Genomic DNA, 24,603 nt, shown 5'->3' on the forward strand with positions numbered 1-24,603 from the left:
AGGTAGCGAAGTATTTTTAAAATAAAATACAAAATGAAACAACCTTCTTGAGAGGTCACTCAGGCAGGTGAAGCACCCATGGACATCTCCACCAAGGCCACTGGGCATGACACAAGTTGCCACTACTGCTCAAAGTGGTACCTCTCATGAATTTAAGCCAAACAGCAGTAGCATGGGTTCATATCAGGGTTTGAATGACTTAGGTAGAAAAACCTAGAGAATTTCTTTTTCTTTATGAATTTTTTTCATGGAGTCTAGTTTCTTTTAGAAGTTTTTTTTTTTAAACAGTTTATTAGTAAAATACCCAAAATACCTAGTTATTTACAAAAAATTCAAATGTCCAATGAACATTAGCAGAGATACATCATTTCATTAGTATCAGGGGGCTGCAGATGATGGCAATAAAGATTTTCAATTATAGTGTTTCTAAATATTATGTTGAGTTTTCCTCTTGTCCATGTCTTAACCAACTTAAACAGATTTAGCATGTGTGTATATAGGTATAAATGCCAATGTGTCAGAATATGCCCATCTGTGTGCATGGGCCAGAAGAAGGTACCATATCCTTGAAGCTTCCATTTTGAAATGTGGCTACAGTGACCACTTAGGCTGGAAGCAGTGTGAAACAGCTTTCTGTTAAACACTTCAGTGTTGTGGTAAAATTGCTTTTGGCTATAGTTGAACATTTTAACATCAAAATTGAAATATGGAAACACTATCAGATTCCTAAATTATAAAAAAAAGCACATAATGTGAGCACACTGAAAATACCTAAGTATGTTAAAGGCACTGGCAAAGCAATCATAATTGACATTATGTTTTCCTGTTACTGACAGGTGGCTTGTGTTGTATTTCCATTGGATAGTGTTGTAGTCTACTAAATCTAACTTCCCAGGCAGGCCATCTCATCCAAAGATGTCTGATGTGGGAACTGTCAAACGGAACAATTGAACAGAGGAACTCTCCAGAGGGTGATGGCTCATTTCAATCAGGTAATGAATTGGTTAGTGAAATTGTTAAGTGGAAGTAACCCATTGCCCCCTCCCCCCTCATTCAATCAATGTTTACCTTAAGCTCAATTCTCCCTGGGACAAGGGAGCAATGAGATAAGGAATCCTTTTAAAATATCATGGTCCTTCTTCCCAATTATATGCGGCATCAGGTACAAAGGCTGCTAATTTACCAAAGATGGTACCTGTGCAGTTACTGCCTCAGTGAAAGTGCCTGACAGCTGAAACATTCTCACCTCAAATCCCCCTCCCTGAGAGGGCACATGGGCCACTGGGCATGGTAGAAAGCTTGTGATGCTGTTCTAATCACTCTCTTTGGGAAGTAAAGCCAGTCAGAAGGGTTGTGTGGGTTCACATCAGGATCTGCATTTCTGGCAAGGTGTCTTAACAGAATTGGTAGAATTCAATGCCTCTACTGTGTGCAACACTACCCTCACACACATCAGTAGTGCATGCAAGATTCTGCGCTTCGAAGCCATCCTGTTTTACTATCTGAAATGAGGGAGCAGTGAAGATCTTAAAAGTTGCTTTATTTAAACAAAATGGATGCCAACTTTTCTATCTACATACAAACATGTTTCAGAACCGGAGCAGCAAATACACAAACTGTTCACACGGGAACTGTAATGCTTGACATATTAAGACAAAGTTTTGTTTTCTGCTCATAAAGACATTCACAGATTCAAAAGTCATTCTGAAGGCTGAACAACACTATACCTTCATCTTCCGGGGTGGCTTATGTAAATTCTAAATAAAGGGGGACGGAACTTTGGAGGGTCAATACATCGTTTAGTTTAGTTCAACAGTGTGTGGCCCATCCTGGAGGCTCACAAAATGTTTTGGGCCGGAGATAAAAATTTGAATAAAATATAATCTATTGAGAGGACACTTAAGAGTCAGAGGCTTAAATTTTTTTTTTTTTATTCTACTTGTCTATATCATAAATATAAGAAGATCCTTTCATTTCTGGTCCCTCAAAGTAAGAAAAACTAGCTTAAAAAATAAGTTTAAAATAATTTTGTAAGTACTATCAACAAAATGTAGTGACTAGAGGTCCTTCAAAATCAAGGTAAGACTATGGAAGTACCACATTTCTGTCCTCCTCCCTCCAATCTGTTAGAAAGGCAGTTCTTCCATACACTTACCTGCAGGAGAAGCTATTTCTAAAGATCTGTGTTGGGAAAGTCAGTCACGTTCGCCTTTCCCAGGCGTAGGACTTCCAGGAGTCCTCTGAGTTCCTCAACCAGGACTGTAGTTCTGAAAATCCCCCAAAGATTCGCTACATCTTCTGCTCACTAACTTCAGAACCACACAGGGCCTAGGTGTTCTAGATAATACTTGAAAACAGCAGCAGCTGCTGCAGAGTGGAACTATCTGTGGACACCCATCTGTGGCCATTCTTGGCCCAGCCATTGGGGAAAAAAAACTGTGCAGCAGTGAGGTAGAGAAGGCGTGGATCCCACAGCTCCTCCTGCCAATCACATGAGACATTTGAGCTGGAGGGTACCAGTCTGCACCACAGATCAGAGCTCAGAATGCTCTGCATTACAGAGCTACTGAGCTCCAAGCATGACTAAATGCCACAATACAATGACCCACAGGGGTTGTCTACTCCCGTCTGCTCATAGGAATCAGGTCCCACCATTTACTGTGCTTTCATTTTCTAAAAATGAGATGAAACCATTGTAAAAATGTTCTTTCAAAATAAATTATTTCTAGAATATAAAAGCTTTATATTTTCCCAGCTCATGTATCATTATAAAATAGGAAATCAGAAAATTAGCTGTTGCAATTTGCATATGGTAAAAAATATTTATATGTGTACACATATATACACATATATAAAAATGCAACTTTTAAATTAAAATTATCAATTAACAAAATGTTCAGGTATTGACTTATACCTAAGAAACGCCAAGTATTTATAATGAAAACAAACTTGAAAGGAGTACAATACAAACTGTGAGAGGATAAGCTAGCCACGTGAAAAGGCAAAGTCAGGAAGTCTGATTCCCCAGTAGATTAGAACCATACCGTACCATTTTCACATCTAACCCTCCTCCCCCCAGTTCCACTTACAGCATCACTAAACCCCGAAGGATGGACAGGCTCAAGAGGGGTGGCCTGTGACTGGGCGGTCCCCTGCTTGAGCTGCCCTTGCCCGGGAAACCCCATGCAGGAGATAGGCTTTCTCCGGACGTGCACGGGTGCCTTGTGGACTGGTGGGTCTTGACCCCTCTTAGTGGAGTGGAGTGCTCCCAGCAAGGTGAGCAAGAGGAGAGAATCTGTGGCTAGACTAGGAATGGCCTGTTCCTTGCATGAAAACGGGAAGTGTTCCTAACGAGTCTGCAGACAGGGCTTCTCTTTCCAGGTTGACTCCTGCAGTTCCTAGTGTTCATGAGGAAAAATGTTCTGGGTCTCTGACAGAGACTATGCTATTCCCTAGGAAGACCTGCTCAGAAAGAAGGAAAGAGAGAGCAGCTCTGGCCAGGGGAACAGCCTACAATCCTATACTCAAGAGTAGTGGCATCCACTGGGGCTTTGCACGGATCCCCAGGGGAAAAGCCAGCCACAGCAGGCCTTCACAGCCTGCTTTCAAGTCCACTTGGAATGGCACTGCCAAGGCTTATGTTTCAATGGATCTGCTCCATCACATTTTAAAATGGCCCTTTATGTTTCGTGGAGCATTAGATACAAAGAACAAACTTAATTTTATGTATCTTTCCTTCTTTACCCAACAAAACAACAACAAAAAAAACCCAATTACATATTCCCTACCCAACTATTACCAATGAAGCAAGCACAAACTAAACACTGAGAATTTCGTCTTTTCTTCTCCTAACACCTGTTGTTGATACAGGACCAGTGAAAGCAAAGCTCATGGCTCAGCAGGACACTGCCAGTGCTCGGAGCGGGCGGGCCAAGCACAGCGTATTTTCCAACCAAACTGAAAATGACCCGTCAAGTAGCAAATGTAATTTCTATTATGTACCAAATATCCTGGAAGAGTCAAAGCAAAATCAAAGTGGATGTGTGCACCAAGACATAGGCTTAACTCTTCAGTAGCATTTATCCAAGAAACGTGTCAATCATAGACCTGCCCCTCTCAATGGATTATGAAAAATGTATCTACTCAGAAAAATAAACACTAAGTAAGAAAGGCCTCAGATCCCACTGAAAACCCGTGGAGAGTATTATAACAGAAAACAGTAGATTTCAGGGGCTTCCCGCCTCTCCTGGTCCAGCCACAGAGCTCATGTTAGGGGCTATCAACCTTCTTATGGTGACTCTGGGGAACAAGCAACCCCCTTCTACTGCATCAAGGGTCCAGGGTGCGACCCTAAGCCAGTAAAACTAGAAGAAAACCAATTTGCTTCAAAGACAGATTTTTACTCATTTGCCCTTTGACGAAAGGACATCCCAGTCTCTGGTGGCCTCTATCAAATGCCGCTGGCCGTGACTCATCCACTCTTCCTGATCTTCATAGAGCCGCCCACAGAACCAGCACTTAAATACACACTGGGCAGGGTCGTCTGGCAAGGAGCCCACCACCTGGTAGTTGTTCTTATGAACCTTTTTCAGTTTCATTTTCAACATCATCTGCCTCTTCATGTGGTTCGCTTCTTCTGCATTCTGGTAGGTCAGGCGCATGTGGTGCCGCCGGACGCCCAGCTGACACCTAGTCCTCTCGGACAGGACAACCTTGAGGACATTGCCTTTGTACTTGTTGATGACCTTCATCACATTGGTCACTTCGGGAGAGTCCACATCAGGATGGTTCAACACGATGACTGGCTGGTTCCGACGAGGACATTTAATCAACTGATCTGGCTTGGCAGCTATCAGCCGCAGCTGCCTCGTGACTTGAAAAAACGAAGGGTCTTTGAGACAGCGGCTGGGATCAGCCTGCATCTTGTTTTTCTTCTTGACTGAGCTCCCTTGCTTGGTTTTATTCTTGCTTATGGTTAGGTTTCTAGAAACTGGCCTCCCTTGCCTGCTGGAGTCATTGTTGCCTGGCTGTGTGCTGTATACAGGGACAATTTTCTTAGGGGTAGTACTGCAAATTGAGTCCTCTTTTTTAGATTTGGGGCGAAGAACTGTCTCCAGATGTGGGGACGTGTCTGCTGGCCCACGTTTGCACGTCAAGGGTTGGGAGCCCGAGCCTGTCTGTCTGGAAGGGCAGAATGGAAGTGGTTCTGCTAACTGGGCTTCACTGCAGGGGATGCTGACAGGTGTGTCACAGGTAGCCTCTATGATGTGAGCATCTTCAGAAGAGTTAAGGACCCTCAACACAGCACCTTTGGGGATCAGCACTGGAGTAGCAACCGGAGTCTTTCTGGTCACTCTGCTTTCCAATTTCCCATCATCACCACTGAGAAACTTGGGACAGATCTGCTGCGGAGCAAGGTGCCCGTTGCTAGTAACGCTGCCCTCGTTATGGTTCTGAGGTTTTTGGAGAGGACCCACAGAAGGGCCAGAACTAGGGCCAGGGCCAGGAAGAGACACACTCATTTCTTGAATACTCTTGGGAGTTGCTTTTGAAGTCAGCTTGGGGGCCTGCCCTATGGAACGTCGCTGAGCACTGTTGGCAGACAAAGAGGAAGGCTTGCCACAAGATTCAATTAACTGGGCTATCTTTCTGCGCAGCAGTTCGATGGACTTTATTTTGGTTGTTGAACTATTCCACTTAATGCCCTCTGGCACATTTTCAGATCCAGAGCTCAGAGAAAATACTGACGAGATGATTGGGCCCTCAAATGTGTTGCCTGTCTTCTCAGAATTCTTCGGCTGCACAGGCTGATCCCCAGGCTGTTGGGACCTCAGTTTCTCTTCCCCAGTGATGTTTAGGTGTAAATACTCTTTCTTCTGCGCAGAGGAAACCTGGCCTGTCTTCCCTACTGCCTTCTTTTCTATCTGTTTGTCTTCCAGTTTCCCGTCAGGGGAAACCATTGTTTCAGGACAACTAATCCTAGTCCTGGCTTCTAAGTCATTTTTACCTACAGGCAGCAAGCCCTTCTCTCCAGAAAAGAGACCCTTTGCAGGCAACGAGGCAAGGGGAAGGAGCTGCTGGGAGTCGCTGCGGGAACCCCTTCCATCTTCAGCAAAAGGGAGAGCTGATTTACTCAGGAAAGGGTTGGCTGCTGTTCCAGGCCCACAGGAAACACTGTTTTGTACAGAGGCAGGAGAATGACCTTTTAAGGCAACAGAAGGGAGGGCTCTAGGGGGACACAAACTGTGAGTTTTCTGCAAATCTTTAATTGTATCAGAACCGAGGAAAGCATCTTGAGGACTGTGTATACCAGAATTGGGCGCGAAGAAATTGCAAGACTTCACCCACTTCACATTTTTTAGCTGTTTCTGAACCAAAGAGTGCAGGCGATCAAGGCCCACAAACTCTCCAGCATTGCCTTCCGCTGCTAGTGATCTCACTGCTTCCATAGAAAGCTGTTTTTTCTGTGCCCCGGATCCTTTCTCCGTAGCCGCATACTCGGAAGTACCACCATCTCCTCTGCCTGCTTGAAGGCGGGGGTTTTCTTCTAATGGAAACAGTTTGAGCACGAGCTGCTGTGTGCCATTGACAACCTTCACATCCATCAGTTGGGCCAGACAGTTGGTGGGAACCACCAGCTCTGAGGGCGCCACGACAGTCAGGGGCATACCGGGCTGCACAGGCTCCTTCGAGGGGGACAGCACTTCCACCTCAACGTTCTTATTCCCCAACAGGCTCACCTCGCTTGGCTCAGACAGGGCCAGTTTGTTGGGAATACACACCACATCTTTTTGGTACTTATTTAGCTCAGGTAACAACATCACACTGTGTGTCCTGTCTTTGTTTGTGTGGAGAGAGAACTGAGATAGCTGGTCTGACAACTTGTTCTGGAAGGCGGCCCTGGGACTGGGGGCCTTTGAGAGTTCCACGCTCTGCTTTGAAACGTTGGTTCTCTTGGGCTCCAGCTTGGCGATGGTTTTGAGCGGTCGTTTGGCACCAGCCCGCTCGTGGACCCTCCTCCTGTGCTTGACAATGTAGTCATTGCGAATAGCACCGTAGTCGCAGTACTCACATCGGTAAGGGAAGATGCCGGTGTGCTTCACCAGGTGCCTCTGGAACTCGCCTTTCGTATATGAGATGTAGCTGCAGTGAGAACAGATGAACTTGATCTCCTCATGCTGCAGTGTGTGCTTCCGGTACTGCAGCGGGTCCTTCGTGGAAAACCGACACTTATCACAGTAGTATTTGCCTGGCTTGAAGTTCCTAACCTTGAATTTGTTATTTACGGGACTCGAGATGGTTTCTGTCTCATTTCTGACATGAACAGCACCAGGGTTATTGTTCACAAAATGCAGCTGGGTAGGTACCATTCGAAGGCTGCATTTGAAGCAGATGTAAGGGTCTTCCTTCTGGCTCTGCCCAGGGCCCTTCCTCAAGTCTTGAGGCGGGATCTTGTGAACACTTTTGCACTGTACACAAGTAGCAATGGTCATCGTGGCAGCCTCTGCCTCTGAGCCTTGGTACAACAGGGTTTGTGCTTCCTGTCTGTCTGGCCGGGTTGCTCTATTACAATTAGGTTGTTTGGGGGACATGGTCAAAGAACTTGGGCCACCATTCACTTGTGTGGTATACAGTTGTTCTCCGATATCCTTCATCTTCTTTATCTGCATACCCACAGAGCCAACTAAAACTGAAGATGTCATTCGATGAAGTCTTCTGCAGACATCCTTCCCGCACACCCAGTGACTGATGGAGCCGCAGACACTTCTTGGTAAATACTTAGCAATCCATCATGTTTTGTGTCCTTTCACAGGAAATACATGAACCACAATATGACTGCTTTCAATCCTGCTTCCAGGCAACACTACAGAAAAAGACCATAAAGCATGATTAGTACAGAGGCTCAAGGTTTAGCTAAGCTACCACTACTTCCACTGTATTGTAATGACTCGGTGGGAACCTCACACACAATCCCCACAGATACTAAAGTACTGTGCTGCAGCAACACAAACACAAGCATGTCGGCAAGCCTAAACTAAAACCATCCTCTAGCCCAGACAATTAGCCCTCTCCACTCCGGACCGACTGAAAAGCTGAGCTACCGGGAGGAAGGACATCAGCAGCAGCTCAGGCTCACCTTGACATGGGACTGTTTTGTTTAACTGACAGTGAGCACATTCTAGCAACTTCACAGGCAGCTTCATATGATCCTCACAAAACATCCTAAAGACGCCGCCAACTCAGTTTGGATGTGTGAGTTACCAAGTGGTGGAGCCAGGGCTTGTGGTCAGTTGTTCACACATGCACCTACATTGTGTCAATTCTCATTCACACACCCACTTCACTGGCACAAGTGATGAAGCCAGCAACACTGACTCGAACCTAGTGATTTCTTTACCATCTTCCGGGGCCTCCATCAAGTGTCAGGCTGTCTGTGAGCTGCAGGGCAGTGGTCAAGAGATGGCTCAATGGGTCAATACACTTGGTGCCAACACTGATGGTCTGGGTTCCACTCCCAGAACCCACATGGCAGGAGAGAATCCATTCTTGAAAGTTGTTTCCTGACTGCCACACATGTTCTGTGGCATGTGTACACAGGCAATGAATTTAAAAATGGAAGTATCACTGTCTTCCACTTATGAAGCCCACATTTGGGGGTGTGGCTTATACATTTAGCTGTCAAATGACAGTCAAAACAAAACAAAGCCCAAACCGGTAAAGAAAAATCAAAAAGCACGGTGAAGAGGATAGGGAGAGCTCATGTGAGGAGGCAGCGGGGCTGGGTGGAAGGAGGGCATCCAGGAAATGCCTGAAATAGGGAAGCCACATCTGTATACAGACTTGTGGCAGCCAGGGACTGAGTTCTCTGGGAGTCTAGAAAAAAAGGATGTGTCAAAGAGAGAGAAGGCCAAGATGTGTAGGAAGTGGGCCTGGAGCACTGGGAGAATCAGCAGGGGATTGAGGTGGGGGCTGTAGGATGGTGAGAATGGGACACAGCTTCACAGGATGGAAGCTCCTTCTGTGTATGGGACAGAGAGCTGGGAGAGAGACTGGATCAATGGAATGACAGGCTCTGACTTACATTCCAAGTGTGTAGCTGATCTGGGAGGACTAGAGCCTACAAAGGACTGAACGGAAGCCATGGACCATGCTGCCTTGGATTAGAAGAGGGGAGGAAACATGGATCTTCTAGAACAAGTAAGATCTTACATGTTCATGCACATATTACACATCGGTTGACAATATACAATATATAGACACTTTACTCAGAAGATACAAACTAGGAGCCCAACAATACTTCTTGCTTGGAATCTGCTGGAAGCTGGTCTTTCATGATCTTAAACAAACAAACAAAACCCATATCATTTGAGCAAATTCCCCCATTTTCATCTGGCAGTGAGGACCATGGACACTTCATGCAGTCTCTCCCTCAGAGCTGCAAGGATGATTGTCTCCACAGGGCAGCAGGCACACAGACATTCAAGCATTGGGTGATGGGCAGGAAAGTGAGGGAGATCCCCGCAGCTCCTTCTGGCAAAGGATGGTTAAGCCAAGAGCTACACAAAGCCAGTCTGAAAGCCCAGCTCTGGGCAGCCACAGGTCTCTTTCCTGCACATTCAGATCCAGCATAAAACCCTTTAAATGCAGCTTTGAAAAACAAAGGAGACCCCACAGTTAAGGACAAGCTGTGATTTCATCTGCAGTACTCTCTTTCTTGTCCAGCTCTGGTGAATGATGGTTACCTTCTCCCAAAGCAACTACCATTATGCAGCCAAGCCGTGATACCAGGTTCAGCATCCAATAGACAGGCCTTGGGGGCTGCAAGCGCTGTCCTCTCCAAGTTCAAGCATATACATATGCCAGAGGACCATGACTTGCACAGGACACATGAATGCTCCCAACTGGCAGCAGAGACCAGCCTTTCTACCCTGCTGTACCCTGGTGTAGATGTAGGGAGGCATCAGTAGGGGAAAAAGACACACTCTTTACTTTCCAGATCCATAAATGGCACACGTGAAAGGAGACAGGGTGACCCCTAGCACTCCTGCCACACAAAGTGACCTCATATAGTGACCTATTTGTACCTGTTTGCTCATCTCTAGGGCACAAGCCTGGACTAGGTTCCTAAGCCTGAGGCTGTTGGTCTCGGAAATCAGACTTTATAATCTAAGGACATGTTCAACATGTTCTCCCCAACAACTTCAGGCAGATGCCTTTAACTGCAAGCAGGGCCTGGAAAACCAGAGCCATAGAATGCGGAGGCAGAAGTCTGGGAATAGGGCTCATGTCCAGTGGTCCTGGAGCTGGAGGAGCCTACGGGCCATGCAAACAGACATTCCTGTGATGTATTCCCTCTCAGGAGGTGAGGCTGTTCAAGTAGCCTCGGCTAAGGCACCCAGTAACACTGACGGAAGCAGCAGCTGAAATTGCTAGCTTCCAGACCTGTTCAAGTCCTTTGAACACCTGTACTTCAGACACACTGGCTCCTCTAAGCTCCAAAATCTTCACGCGGCATTCTGTTCTCATTGTCAACAATTTACCTTGAAATAAAAATGAAGTTGCTTCCCTGTAACTCAACTTCTGACTTACTCTTGATGGGCCAGCTAATAACCTGTACAGCCTTTCTCTTGCCAGGCAGTTCTGGTTCTTAGTTCTGTTCCAAAGATCTGCACCCAGTCAATAGGACGATGTCTATTCCATTGACCAGTCTCATAAGCTTTTGACATGGGTTACTGTGGTGCTGGCGGGGATGCTAATTTAAGCCCTTGCCCCCCATGGCTTACTCATTGATGGTTTCAATGTTGCACCTCATTACCTGAACATTAACTAGAAGTATTTACTAAAGAACCCCACCTGCAAAGCTTCCTTCAGTGGGAGAACCACACTAACCAGGATTACATTTATACACGTTCAGTTTCTCATACCTTCATAGCCTCGAAGATTCATGAAAGAAAAGTTTTCCATGTTCTCGCCAAGTCCTTTCAAAACTTTAAATGGATTTAGCCAGCAGGTTCATGACCATTAATAATAAGAAGAGAACACCCTGAAGAAGTATCCCTAAACAATCAGGCCAGCACCAAGTGGCTGAGGAACAACAGGGTCCTGTGCTACCATCTCTGCGAAACCATCCAAGCAGTTACATACGTTGCCCAACTCCCAAGGGGTTGACAACCTACCACAAACTGAAAATATCCTAAGTGAAACATGAATTTAATACACCTGGCCTATACTACAGCATAGCATGGCACACAGTTTATAATAAGGAAGTCACTTCATTTTTTAATACAGTTCATGGTACAGTGTTGATGGCTTACACTTGTGACAGCATGGCTGACCACAAGCTCCAGGTCACTGCTACCATCTGACATTGAGAGAGTGCTGTGCTGCATGTGGGCAGCTTGATAAAAGGTAAAAAAACCAAACCCAGCAGTGTGGTTCCTGCTGAATGCACACTGCATCTACACTGTCGTGAAGCCACAGCGTTCTAGGTGGAACTGTCCCAAGTTGGAGACAACTTGTATTTGAAATTAAGAATCTCTGAGAACAAGTATGAATGTGAGATACAAGGCTGATCAGCACACATCCTTATACAGGGAAGGTAGACATCTGTGCTGTGAACCACTTCACAGTGTCTTCTACACTTTTAAACAATCTTTAGTACAATACCACTATTTCCCCACTCATGGTGGAAAAGAGTGAGGTTTTGTTAAAAAGTGCTAGCTGACCTTTGCAACTTGTGTATCCAAGTTCAGGACACAACACAGCTCCAGTCTTAATGCCTCAAGGGAAGGGTAAGCAGGAGCAGCAGCATGGGAAAAGGACGGTGGCTACAATGGACATAACACTTCTCAGGTACAGCCAACGTCTCCTTCCCTGCACACAAAGTCCTGCGTTTCATTCATACCCAACTATCCGTAAAGCTGAATCCTTTTGGCAAGTTACTATCAATGGACTGAAGGCCAAAGATAACATAAGACACTGTAGAGGGCTGTGTCTGGATGCACTTAATGGTGAAGGCACCTAAGATATCAGTGGCAGAGTTCACTGACCTCCAAAGGCACAGTTCTTAGGGCAAGACACCATTTTTTCCCCAGATAACTTAGAAGGGCTCAGTACTATCAACTTAATGGTGCAGTAAATCTATCTAACATTGTCTGTTTCCCATTATAAATGACTTAGCAGCATGAAAGAAGCCTTTAAATAACAAAATTATCTATAGCAAAAGCCAAAGGCAACTGTCATGTACCACGAACTTGGTCTCAGCGCTGAGGTGGGGGTGGGAATTTATTTGCATGCACTATGGGTATGGGTTTTTGTTTTTGTTTTTGTTTTTTTTTTCATTTTTTTAAAAAAAATTCTTTTGAGCTCACTTGTATTGATTTCTTGCACACTTATTACAGGAACACAAGTGGAAAAATTTTACTTGAAGATCCAGTTCAGCGACACTAAAAGCTAGTCAAAGACATAAAGTTTGTACTCATTACTAAGGAAGCATATGGCTTCACAATGCTTGTTAGTGTTCAACAGATCAGAAAGGGCCAAGTGTGTATTACCAGGTCCCACATTATCATTATAGAACCAATGCGGGGTTTTAATGGCAGTGTGTGAGCGGGGCATGCTACCCCCAGGCCTACACCACAGGGGCAGCAGTAAGGGTAACTACCGTTATGCTGGTGAAGAGTGTTGGGAGAGCAGTGGACTCCCCAGGTCTCAGTCAATGTTATTCTACTTTTTTAATGAAGGAATTATGCCAAGCATGCCAAGACAGCCTCAGCTGCCTGATGATGGCTCTTTCTAGAACATGGCTGTGTCTCACTTTACATTTTATCTCTGTTGGGTTGCACAGTCAAGACTGACCCAGGTAGAAAATACTTGTCAGCTTCAGCAGTAACATGGCAATGATCACTATGTGAGGAAAGACACTGGTGGATACACAGCACCCTTGGCTTTAGTGTCCGCTACTCAACCAGGTGACCTTTCCCTATCTTCCTCGCACAGGCCTGTAGTGAATGTCCCCTCTAGATGTCAACGAGGCAAGAACGTGGCTGGATACTGTATCATACCCACTGTTTTACATGATAGATGACTGGTACTATCTGTTTTGACTGAGAAGTAAACTCAAGCAGCTTTCTGTAGGCATTCTGATCCAGAACTACTCGGTTTACTGCCTACATCATCACTAGGGCAGGGATTTTGCTCTGAACTCAGGAAGAACAAAGGATCTGCTGGATGCTTATCTCCTCAGACTTTATTGGCTAGGTCCTTGGACAAGTGATTTCTCTCTCTTTGCTGCCAGGCAAGGGACAGTGTGCCACTCACAAGCTGTTATCTATGCATTTCTTCTGTATATGACTTGCCTCACCTGCCCCTCTCAGTGACCCCTTTATTATTTGACCCCATAATGCCCAGTGGCATGTAGATGTAAGACTGGACAGGGAAGATGTCAGTATTAGACTTATAAATTATATATCCTTATAAATCATTGCCTGGATGAGTACTTCAATGACCACAAATCAGAACTAGCAGATGGGAAAGAAGGCCTAAATAGGTAATGCGAATCACACATGGACTCCTCATGCTGAACTACCTTGCACTCAGGAATGATTAAGACTGCCACCTTGGTGACAAGAAGCATATCAAAATGCCACTGACAAACACATCGCCCCCGGGGCATCCCACTGTCTTCTGAAAGCAGGGGTACTGCTGGAGTAATAGAACAAGGCCACAGGCTGTGACAGTCTGCTTTCTCAGTGATTGCAGTTTAAGAGTATAGACCACAGGACCTTGGGAAACGGAGGACAAGGGTCAAAAGACAGGCAGGTCTTTGGCTTGCTAGCAGGCTAGCTGTGTGATTTTAGACTTTTCCCCTGGCTTAGCAGCTTCTGCAGTTGTAAAACAGGGTAAGCTGCTGCATGGTTGATGTGAAGATGAATGGATGAACAAAAACTAAATGCAAGCAGCTAATAGCAAAGACCCTGTCTTGTCAGGAAATGTCAACATTTTGATAAGATCCTTTAGGTGTGAGAATCCAGTAAAGCTCTGCGAAGCAGAAAACTGTAAAAATGAACAAAGGAGGTGAGAGAGGACTGGCTAGGTCAGGAGCTCCCAGGTGTCTCTCCCCATGGCTGAAGAAGAACTGGCTCTGCAGAGAATGCCAGTGAACTCTATGAACTCTACAGCAGAACACAAAGAGAGGGATTGTATGGGCTACTTCTCGCAACAGATTGAGAAGGGTAAGAGTCGCGCTGGAATCCTTTGAGTTTAAGGTTTGTAGTTTAAATGTGAAAAAAAAAGTGTCAAGGAGCAAATACGCTTATTAGCATCAGACAATACATACACACACACACACACACACACACACAAATGCGCGCGCAACCAAGGGGTATTACAAGCAGTAGGTACAAATTTCAAATTTGAAACATTCAAAATTCACTAAAAGTATTTAGTATGAACACATTTTTCTATTTCCCTTGTTTCCTTTTTTGCCTCTAAGACACGCCCCCCCCCAGGCCCAATTTGTAGAATAGAAAGTTTAATAAATGAGAAGAAATCTCTCCTTCTACACAGGGGAATTACTGGCCTTGCCTACATTATGGCAAATATGGTCTGGATAAAGCCACAATGTTTAAAGGAACTTACTCGGGGAAGCTTTGAAAATGCTGCTGCCTGGGTCCCACTCCTCAAAGACAGGGCTTTAATTGAGACAGTGGCAGGGGCAGGGCAGAATCCAGACACAAGTCTACAAGGCTTTGAAGAGTTCTAAGATGCAACTCGGGTTGGGGACCACCTGAATTACAGGTGCAGGGGAGTGGGGATGGCAAGAAAAACTTTGTCACTCTGTAGACCTCACACTGGAGGTGGGGCTAGGCCGCTGCCTTTACAGTAGTGAGGTGCCTAAACACAAGAGTCAAAGCTTTGCCTCTGTCCAGCAGCACAATCAAGATGACTGTGAGGTGTGTAGATCTCAGTAATCTAAATGCTCCCACTCTCTCACCACAGTGTTTGGGCATGGCCAAGTACAAACAGCATGGATGAGCACTGTGCTAGCCCCACCCGTCTGGGTTGCTGTCCTTAAGAGAGTCTGACCACAGCCAGAAATGGGCAAATTCAATGTGGATCTGTTATCAGGAAGCTGACCAGGGCAGTCTCAGTGGCTGGCCACTTGCCGATGCTACAGCACTTTGGCCCTAGAGAACCTGTAGGAGCAGGCTCTACGTTACTGGGCATTACTTCAGTTACCTGCTTCTTTCAAAACGATAGGCCTGCAGATGGTATGTGGCTTTTCTAGGTCACACTGCTGTGGGAAGTGGTGGCAGCTAGCATCCAGTTCAAGCTCTGTCTTGTGAGTTGAAGTCGCAGCCAGGATTCCTGGCCTCTTGGGTACTGTTCTTCCAGGCCCAGAAGTCAAGTGTAGCAAATCTCTGTGGCTCTTCCTTCTCTTTCAGGCCTTCTCAAACACTGAGGACCACAGGTCTCAGGACTTCAGGCTATGGTATAGATATCTATGCTCAGAAGCCAGGGCTGCGCCAATAGGCCTGCAACAGAGTCAGACACTTAGGTTTAAGTCTGGGATCTGCAAGCTGTGGTCTCTTGGATACATTTACTGTAGAAACGACAAAACGAATAAGCCTTCTAAGTGCTTCTCACTGGCAGCCAGTCTAAGCTTAAAAAGAAGGGGTTCCCAGGAACCCTGTGACCTAAATGAAACAGATGGCCCCCTTCCTCGAGTGGGGCACGTGACCAGTTCAGAATCCTTCCAGGTTATCCTGTGTCTCCCATTCCAACCCATGAAGGGATGGTCTGGATTAGATGGTCTCCAGCCACTTTTCTGCAGGCAGCTGGGTTTGCGAGGTAGCAACAGCAAGCAGTGGAGATCAAAAGCAGTATAGAAACAATCAAGACCCGGAAAATCCTCACTGGAAAGGACCCTGCTTACCACAGCAACAGCAGACTTGGACATGAAGAGCCCAGCATTGGACTGGCTCAGAGGATAAGGGAATGAGTGAAGAAAATGGCAGCCTTCGCAGTGACAATTATTAACCTGCTCTTTGTTCTGCCTCTTGCACAAACACTGTCCCAGACTCTCTTACTCAAAGGCAGATAGACAAGGAAGAAAATATAGGTTTCTTTACACGGGCTTAAAAATGAGTGGTCTGGGAGAAAACCAAAAAGCAAGACAAAGCTCTGCTTTACTCTTCAGTAGCCACCACTATAACAAGGCTGGATATGACAAATGTGTTAGCCTTATCAGGGCTAGCACATCAGATCCAAGATGAAAAACATGTTTAATAGGCATGGATTGGATAAATATAATGCCCACAATTAAAAAAGCTGAATATGACACTGCATGCATATAAATACTTATTGGGATTCAAGAATCCTTGGCAAGGGCATGCTCTCCTGTACAGCCCTGGATTGTGTTTAACTTTGTATGTGCGACCTAGAGGGACAGAGACACCTTCCCAAGCTAGCTGGCTTCTCTTCTGTAGCCAAGTGTTGCAAGTTATTGGCACCCAGGGATTTTTCTTATCAGGTGATTTCAATTCTAGACTTAAGGTAATGTTTTAAGACCTCAAACACAACACTGAGTTTGGAGTTTGGGTTGGTAGGCTATTTTTCAATAGGGCAATGTGCTTGATGTTTCACTTTTTTTTTAATGACAAATATCGTTGGTATCCTATTTTTTAATAGAAGTAGTTTAGAGGAATATGTTAAATACCCAACAATCATAAGGGGAGTTTGATTATTTTCTTCTGTCTTTTAGGTTTTCCCTTTTTCGGGTCATAAACTTTGCACTGTTTTTTTTTTCCCCTCTTCTGCACCCTCTCCCCAGCCTTTCTCTGCACCCACCTCCTCAACCCCAAGCAACAAGATCAAACTGAAAAGCTGCGATGGAGCTGTCCCACAAAAGGTGACATTCGCCTCATCCCACCCACGATTAGGTCCTCTGTGGACAGGCCCACCCCAACACCCGCTCCAAAGACAATGCCAGCGTGGTCCTCAAGTTTATTGTTGGCGCGCGCGCAGGGATGCACGCTCTCCCGGGCGAGGCCAGGGCGCCGCACGGCGCTGAGCCAGGCATGGGTGCGAGAGCCGGCACCGTCGCCTCCCCGGAGGGCTGGCCAGTCGCAGATGAGGTGTCTTCCAAACGCTGAAAGCTAAAGCCGCGTCAAGCCAGCCTCTGAGGTCGAGAGGCTTTAAAAATGGCCTCCTGACGACACTTCCTGCTCGGGGCTGAGGCATCATTTAAAAAGCCGGCTCAGCCACCCGGCGCGCTGAGTCGCGGGGCTGAGCCGGCGCTGCACAAAGGCCGCAGGATGGGCCGTGGGTCTCCGACCCGACCAGCCTAGCCCGACCGGAGGCGCCTTGGCCCGGAGGCGCGCTCGCCGGACCGCGGAGCCACACCCGACCGCGGCCGCCCCGGTCCGCCCCGCCTCGCACCGCCACTCACCCGGACGTCGCGGCACCGCACTGTCCCAGATCCCCGCCGACGGACAGGAACCTACACCGCCGGCTACCGCCCGCAGACCGCCGCCGCCGCGCCCGCTGTAGGTCCCTACCCGGGGGGGCGGAGCCGGGCCGGCGGCGCGCGTGCGCAATGCGGCGCGACTGCAGCGCAGAGGCGGGCTCCCGAGGTTGCCCCTTCCCTGCCCCTGGACTGTGGGCTCTGAGCTTGGGGTTTTAACTAAGGCGTTCCCACCCAAAGAGTGCAGTGTCTGCATCGCTCAGCCCTGCACGCTCCCGCAGCAGCTTCCCTTTGGGTCTAGCAGGACATCGATGGGTGCTGGTCCTGCTAAGGGTGGATTTGGTTGGTGCTTGCCCTCAAGGAGCTTGAAGTTTTGCAGCAAGTAAGTGAAGCGACAATAAAGGGGCTCAAGGCTTCAGTCATCACAGCTTCTTGGAGCGTCCTAGTGATTAGATGGGCCTGAGGCCCTGGGTTTGGATACAGCTAGCTGCTGGGCCTTGGATATGGAAGCTCAGACTCAGTCATTTCTAAAGCTGAGAAGATTATATTTGAAGTCTAAGGCCTCTTTTAGTGCACGCTGTGTCAGTCCGAACAGGGACATGATTGATAGGACCGTCAGCAGATGCTATGAGCTCATTTAGTGGGGAAGTTTGTGTTTACCCTCTGCGTTCTAATAATGTATGCAGGTAAATAGCTCCCTTTCACATAGGTGCATACTTAGAGTTTACTGGGTAAGAGACAGCTCCAAATAGTCCCACTTTGAGGGAGGAAGGGAATCATGTGGCCAGGGGCCCCATAATCAGTGACTCTGATGCTGCTCCCCACAAAATAAAGCTGCCCCCCAGCAAGGACAGATAGTGGCAAGGGGCAGTGCCACTGTGAAGTACAGATCCTCCATGGACAACAGGCAGATGTTTTTCTTCAACGCTCTAGAAAGAAGCCAAGACTGGTTTCCTGTTCCTTCCTCTGGGTGGTGGAGGTCAGCTCCTAGACATCAGTAGTAGACTGGGAGAAGATGCAGGACTTTGGCAAAATCCAACCTGGATGAATGGAGTTTGGGAGGAGCAGGCAGTCACAATGCCAGCTGCTGTGCAGGCCCCCAACCACCGAAAGAGTAGATGCTGAACATAGAAAGTCTGGGCAGAAAGCAAGGCTTCAAGGCAATGCCTTTGACCACACCCTGATTAGGGAGCTTCTCCTGTTTTCTCTCTCCCTCTCCCTCCTGCTAAGCTAAAGGACTTACTCTCAGGAGAAAAACAAATGGGTTCATAGTTCAAAGTCTCTTTCAAGAGTAGGCTAATGATGAGTAGAACATTGAGAACGTGTCCTGGTCATGCCTGAGAACCTTCAATGTCATAGGGAACCACAGTTAGGAAAATCAGTTGTGTAGTGGAGAACCAGAAGTCCAAGAGTTAGAGAATTTTGTAGCGCAAAGTGTTGTGTCTCCTTGTCATTCCCACCCATACATCACAGTCCCACCTTCCTTAGTCATATATAATTGATAGAAAATTGCCTTTGGGTTATCTGGTAACTTCTCTGGAGTTAAGAGTTCTTATAGTCCTGTTCCCTAGCCTGCCTGAACCTTGGTTTCTTATGTAAAATTCAGTCAACATTAGGACCTTCCCCACAGGGAACTGTCAGTGTTTAACTAGACAGAATCTTGCCCAGTGGTTCTCAACCTGTGGGCCTGTCGCACATCAGATATCATGCATATCAGACATTTATATTATGATTCATAACAGTAGCAAAATTACAGTTGTGAAGAAGCAACGAAATAATTTTATAGTTTTGGGGTTACCACAACTTGAGGAACTGTATTAAAGGGTCACAGCATTAGGAAGGTTCAGAATTATTTGTCTAGACTGCCACAGTGCCTGTCAGATGAGAAGGGACAGAAAACTCTCACTCTTCTCAGAAGCCCCAGCATGGTGAGGTAAAGTGGTCTGTAGAGGGTTTGGAGATGGGATATTTCCAGCCTGGGAAGGGCCAGGCAGGAAGACAGACTAGGTTTCCTGAAACCATGAAGGTTGAAGTATTGCTCCTCAGGATCTTTTGATGGGGAGCAGGGGGTGAGTTAATCAGAAATTCGAAGCTGCACACTCCTGTTACTGCCACTCACACGTTCTTCCCCATCCTCTAGAATGATTTGCCCAAGATCTTTTTTGTTCAAAATCCCTTCTGATGTGGATTGAATTACACTCTACAGAAAGACGCCCAAGTCCTCTGTCATGGTTCCTGTGAATGTGGCCTTATTGGGAAAAGGTCTTTATGCAGGAAACCATATTAAAATGAGGTCATTAGGGTGGGTTCTTGCCCTGGATGGCAGGTGTCCTTGGAAGAAAAGGACAAAAGAAGCTGAGATGCCAAGAAAGTTCTAGATACACAGAAGCCAGCACTGAAAACAGATGGATGGTTGCATTGTCAGTCAAAACCAGCAGGGGTGATCAGACGATTCTGCAAGAGCCAAGGAAGGATTTACTTCTCTTGAAAGCTTTGGAGGGAGCTCCACTCTGCAGACAGCTTGACCCCATCAGACTTGTTTCTTTTGTTTGAGACAGGGTCTCTATGTAGCTCGAGCTAGCTTAGAATCCAATATGTAGACCAGGCTGGCCTCCCCCACAGTGGTTCTGCCTCCCAAGTGCTGGGATTAGAGGTGAATGTCATCACACCCTCCTACTTCTAAACTCCAGAAAGGCTAAACAGATTTCTGTCACACAGTCTGTCAACAACCAGGCTCCTTGTTGTAACTGCCTCAGCCACAGGAGAGGTGTGAATGAGCCAGTCTTTGGATGATGGGAGCTGAGAACCTCAGCCAGAGGAGGTTGGCTTTCCCTCAGGGGACATTCCCTTTGGACAGGGTTGTGGCTGCACAAACCTGTACAGTAGTGCTCTATGCCAAGGGGAAATGAAACTGGGCAGCAGATTGGGAAGAGCGCAAAGCAGGAGGAGGGATGACCGTGGGACTGTGGAAGGCTCCCTGGAAGGGTATTTCTGGTAGTATGCAGATGGAAAGAGCCGCCAGCAGCGAGAGCGTGCACAGAGGCTCTGAGGAGGGCAGGAGTTGCGAATGTTTGGGGAAGAGGGGAAGAGCAGTGCGGATTTAGATCTTGTGGGCACTTGAAAGCTGCGCCTTCAGGAGTCCTTTTTTGAACTCTACCAAGAACACGTGGACCAAAAGAGGGGATCCATGAGCCTTTGCGTCCCGTCAGCCTCGCCCTAGCTCTATTCTTCCTTGCTACACATCACACCACCCGGTCTTATTTTCTCTAGTGGCCTCTAACACTCCCGAATAGTATGTGACTAACCTCACAGTGTTTCCTGGAAAAGAGCCAGTCTCTTGTACACAGGCCAAAGTGTTCACGCTAGGGTTCCCATGCACATTACAAATCTCAGGCGCTTTAAGACAGCATAAACCAAAGACCCATAGGAACAGCCTGCCTCACTTTTTTAAGCATTTTACACATTTCCAGTCTTCGTTTACCCGCCTGTGAAAGAGATACAAAACCCTTTCACCCGGCGTCCTCAAGTTGGCACACTACAGACCTAGTGCTCAATGATGCAGCTTTTCTCAAGACCGAGTCGCGAGACGCAGCAACAGAAGCTGTAGATTCTGTTCCCAGCTGTGTGACCCTGGGCAAATTACCTCGGGTCTCTGAGATGCTGTTCCGAGGAGCAGTCTTCCCTTAGGAATATCCAGGCGCCGGGTGTGTGGACCACTTTCCTGCCGCCCTCTCTCGCCAGGGGATCCAGTCTCTCTGAGTGCGCCCAAAGGCGCAACTCCTGCAGCTGCTGGAGCTGCTGGAGCGTGCAGGAACGGTCACACAGGGCATGCGCGGCTGTAGACGGGAGGTGCGGCGTGCTGCAGTACCGCCGGCTGCCTGGGGCGCCGCTGCGGTGCTGGCGCTCCTGGCGCCGAGTTGTAGAGCTCCATCCGCTGCGCATCTAGCGACCTCGCTGCCACTTGCTGCGCAGATCCGAGCCCGTGATTCTCTGTCTCTTCTCCTCTTAGCCAAGTCGGGGATGAGTCGAGTGGCTTTAGTGTTTTTCAAAGCCTTGAGAGCTGAGCATGCTTCGCTTGGTGATAACCCAGGGACTCCGCTTGGAGAGGCTCCCGCGGTGCTCTCCAGATCCAGGTTGTCAGTTCTCAATGCCGGTTTCTGTTCGACACTCAAATAGACCCGAGCCGCCGCCTCTGGACTGTCAGCTCCGTGAAGACTAGGGCGGTTTTGTTTCAAGAAGCCCCAGGATCTAGCACAGTGCGGGACAGCCAGCTTGCCAGACTTCCAGGGCGGGAATAGAGCCATCAACATTACTTGGAATGAAGCTATGTGAACGTGGTGACAGGCCTGAAAGTGTAGGTTCAGAAGGCAGGGAGAGTTTGCGCAGGGGTGTTGGTGGTGGTCGTGGTGTTTATAGTGCAATTTGTCCCCTCCATAGGCTTTAGTACAGTCAGCATAGTCACTAGTGGCTAGGGCTGTGGAAATGCGGGAACTGGGGGAGGCCTGGGCCTTGGATGCAGGAAGATCTAGGCTCATTCCAGGCTTCCTCTCACCAGTCATCCGTCCTGCATCCAGAACTCTCCTACAAAGCTAATGGGCTAAGTCAGGCGTCTGCCTGCCAGTCTTAGAGGGACCCTGCTTTTTTAGGAACGGTCCCACACATGCCAGTCAGTTCTTACTCCCCTCCTTACCCTGCAGGTTCCCTTTCCTGCTAGCACCCCTCTGCATCACTGGGCACCATACTTACACTCCTGTTACCCCCCCCCGCCCCCCCACCCCCCCTTACATACTTCACCTTTGTCCTTCCAACCCTAAAGTCTCTTTCTCAGAGGCTTTTCTAGAACTTGATCCTGTCTGTCCCTGCCATCACATCCTTTGTTCTATGTTACCCATGATTATAACTGCCCACTTTCCTGTTTCTTTCTCCTCTACAAACTAAGTCAACATTGGTTTTGTTTACCCTTAGAGGTCCAATGCCTGTATAGGAAGGCCTGGGACTTTATAGGATAGGGATCCTCCAAAATTGAGTCACCCTTTATAAACTGAAAAAAAAGAATGCAGCTCGAGACTCCCTAAGCAGGTGCATGGTTGGAGTTCCCAGTCAGAATCTGAACACCGAGCATGCATCTCCCATTCTGTCCTCTCTAGAGTTTCTTGTCTGAGGAAATGGAGGGGAAAACGATAGTATTTTTCTCCATCAGGTTGCCATGAGGATGAGATGGGGAAAATTTTGTAGAAAGTTCTTAAGGGAGCTCATGTGGAGAGCTGAATATGGTCTCCATATCGCCAGACGGCAGGAATCAAGACTCCCCAGATTTAGTTGTTTAAAAAGACAAAGGTGTATTTACCCACTTACACTCTGCCCACCCCGAATTGGCTGAAGATGCTGCTTGTTAATCTTTTGTCCAGCAACAGGGCTGCCAAAGCGACCACTGGTTGATGTGTGGCCAGCTTCCGGGGCAGAAGGGAGAAGTTGCCTTTACCAAGTATTTGACAACTTTCAATTCCTAACTACAAATGCCTTCTCATATTCAACTGGCCACAGCCAGTCACATGACCACACTAACGTGTAAAGAGTGGAGGATTTTAGGTCCTCATGTTGAGCCCTCCCACAGTGTCTCTCTGTGAGTACTGTGAGGTGTACAAACAGATGCTGAGCTCAGGGAAGCTGAACTTGCAGAGACACCTGGCCTGAAGTGTGCCCCCCAGCCCCCTGCTCTTGGGTATAGCCCAATTCTTCTGCCCTATGACTGCAGAATGTATGGGTTGGTGAACAGGTATTTCGGCATTTTCTTGTTCTTTCCAAACAGTATCTTCGAGGTGCTGTATAGTACTGGATAGTAGGAGCCCAAACATTTAATTTATCTTGTTCAACTTTCATACACCAAATTCCTAGTACAGTGGCTGGCCTGTTATTTATTGAATTCTTTGTGGACTATCCTGCAAATACACTTTATGGCACCAGTATAGCACCGGGAGCTCCCGGAATTAATCTTTTCCATTTTTCAGAAGCCCCCTGAAGCCCCCTTTTGTGTGTCAACTTGACACAAGCTGGAGTCACTGGAGAGGAAGGATCCTCAGCTGAGGAAATACCTCTATGAGATCCAGCTGTAAGGCATTTTCTCAATTAGTGATGGAGGGGAGGGTCCAGCGCATTGTGGGTGGTGGCACCCCGGGGTGGAGGTGCTAAGTTCTATAAGAAAGCAAACTGAAGGGCTGGAGAGATGGCTCAGAGGTTAAGAGCACTGGCTGTTCTCCCAGTGGTCCTGAGTTCAATTCCCAGCAACCACATGGTGGCTCACAACCATCTACAATGAGATCTGGTGCCCTCTTCTGGCCTGCAGGCTAAACACTCACTGTATACATAATAAATAAATAAATCTTAAAAAAAAAAAAAAAAGATGCCTGGTGGTGGTGGCGCACGCCTTTAATCCCAGCACTTGGGAGACAGAGGCAGGCAGATTTCTGTGAGTTCGAGGCCAGCCTGGGCTACCAAGTGAATTCCAGGAAATGCGCAAAGCTACACAGAGAAACCCTGTCTCGAAAAACCAAAAAAAAAAAAAAAAAAAAAAAAAAAAAAAGCAAATGAGCAAGCCAGGGGAAGCAAGCCAGTAAGCAGCATTCCTCTGTGGCCTCAACATCAGTTCCTGCCTCCGAATTCGAGCCCCGTTTGAATTCCTGTCCTGACTTCCTTCAGTGAAGAACAGTGCTAAGAGAGTGTAAGCAGAATAAACTCTTTTCTTCCAAGTTGCTTTATGGTCATGGTGTTTTGTCGAAGCAATAGAAGCCCTACCTAAGACACCCTCTAGAGAACAATGTCTTAGTTGGGGTTACTATTGCTATGACAAAACACCACGAACATAAAGCAAGTTGAGGAGGAAAGGGTTTATTCAGTTTACACTTCCACATTGCTCCAGCCTGAGGCAGGAGGAAATGCTTCACAAGCTAAGATACATTAAAATTAACTGTGGCCAGCGAGGGCTCTTCCAAAGAATATTAACGTATTAGTGGCTAGTTAAGGAACAGCCCTGGGCTGGCCCAAATGGATGCATTGCTTAAGGACTTTGTTTATCCTGTAGAGTTTGTAATGTGCCTGGTGGGCAAGGAGGTGATGTTCAAGATAGTTTGTCGTCACAT

At 47.2% G+C, this 24,603-nt stretch overlaps 1 protein-coding gene and 1 long non-coding RNA gene across 3 annotated transcripts; one reads left to right on the forward strand and one right to left on the reverse strand.

Moving 5' to 3' along the window:
• Positions 1 to 1,523: 1,523 nt before the first annotated feature.
• Positions 1,524 to 17,574, reverse strand: Znf518b (zinc finger protein 518B). Of its 2 annotated transcripts, XM_076546187.1 has the most exons (3): positions 17,453 to 17,574; positions 15,241 to 15,536; positions 1,524 to 7,864 (listed from the first exon to the last, which is right to left on the reverse strand). In XM_076546187.1, exon 3 carries the CDS (start codon positions 7,701 to 7,703, stop codon positions 4,404 to 4,406), a length of 3,300 nt encoding a protein of 1,099 aa, XP_076402302.1. In that variant the 5' UTR covers positions 7,704 to 7,864; positions 15,241 to 15,536; positions 17,453 to 17,574; the 3' UTR covers positions 1,524 to 4,403. The 2 variants fall into 2 exon arrangements, with proteins under 2 accessions (XP_076402302.1, XP_076402303.1); XM_076546188.1 differs by lacking the exon at positions 15,241 to 15,536 and having other exon boundaries at positions 17,453 to 17,559.
• LOC143267585 (uncharacterized) lies at positions 5,320 to 10,571 on the forward strand. The gene is made up of 4 exons (XR_013042867.1): positions 5,320 to 5,417; positions 7,679 to 7,771; positions 9,091 to 9,198; positions 10,361 to 10,571. It is a non-coding gene; the product is annotated as an uncharacterized LOC143267585 (long non-coding RNA).
• Positions 17,575 to 24,603: the final 7,029 nt, after the last annotated feature.

This window comes from Peromyscus maniculatus, chromosome 10 (genome assembly GCF_049852395.1).
Source record: "Peromyscus maniculatus bairdii isolate BWxNUB_F1_BW_parent chromosome 10, HU_Pman_BW_mat_3.1, whole genome shotgun sequence".
NCBI classification, from domain to species: domain Eukaryota; kingdom Metazoa; phylum Chordata; class Mammalia; order Rodentia; family Cricetidae; genus Peromyscus; species Peromyscus maniculatus.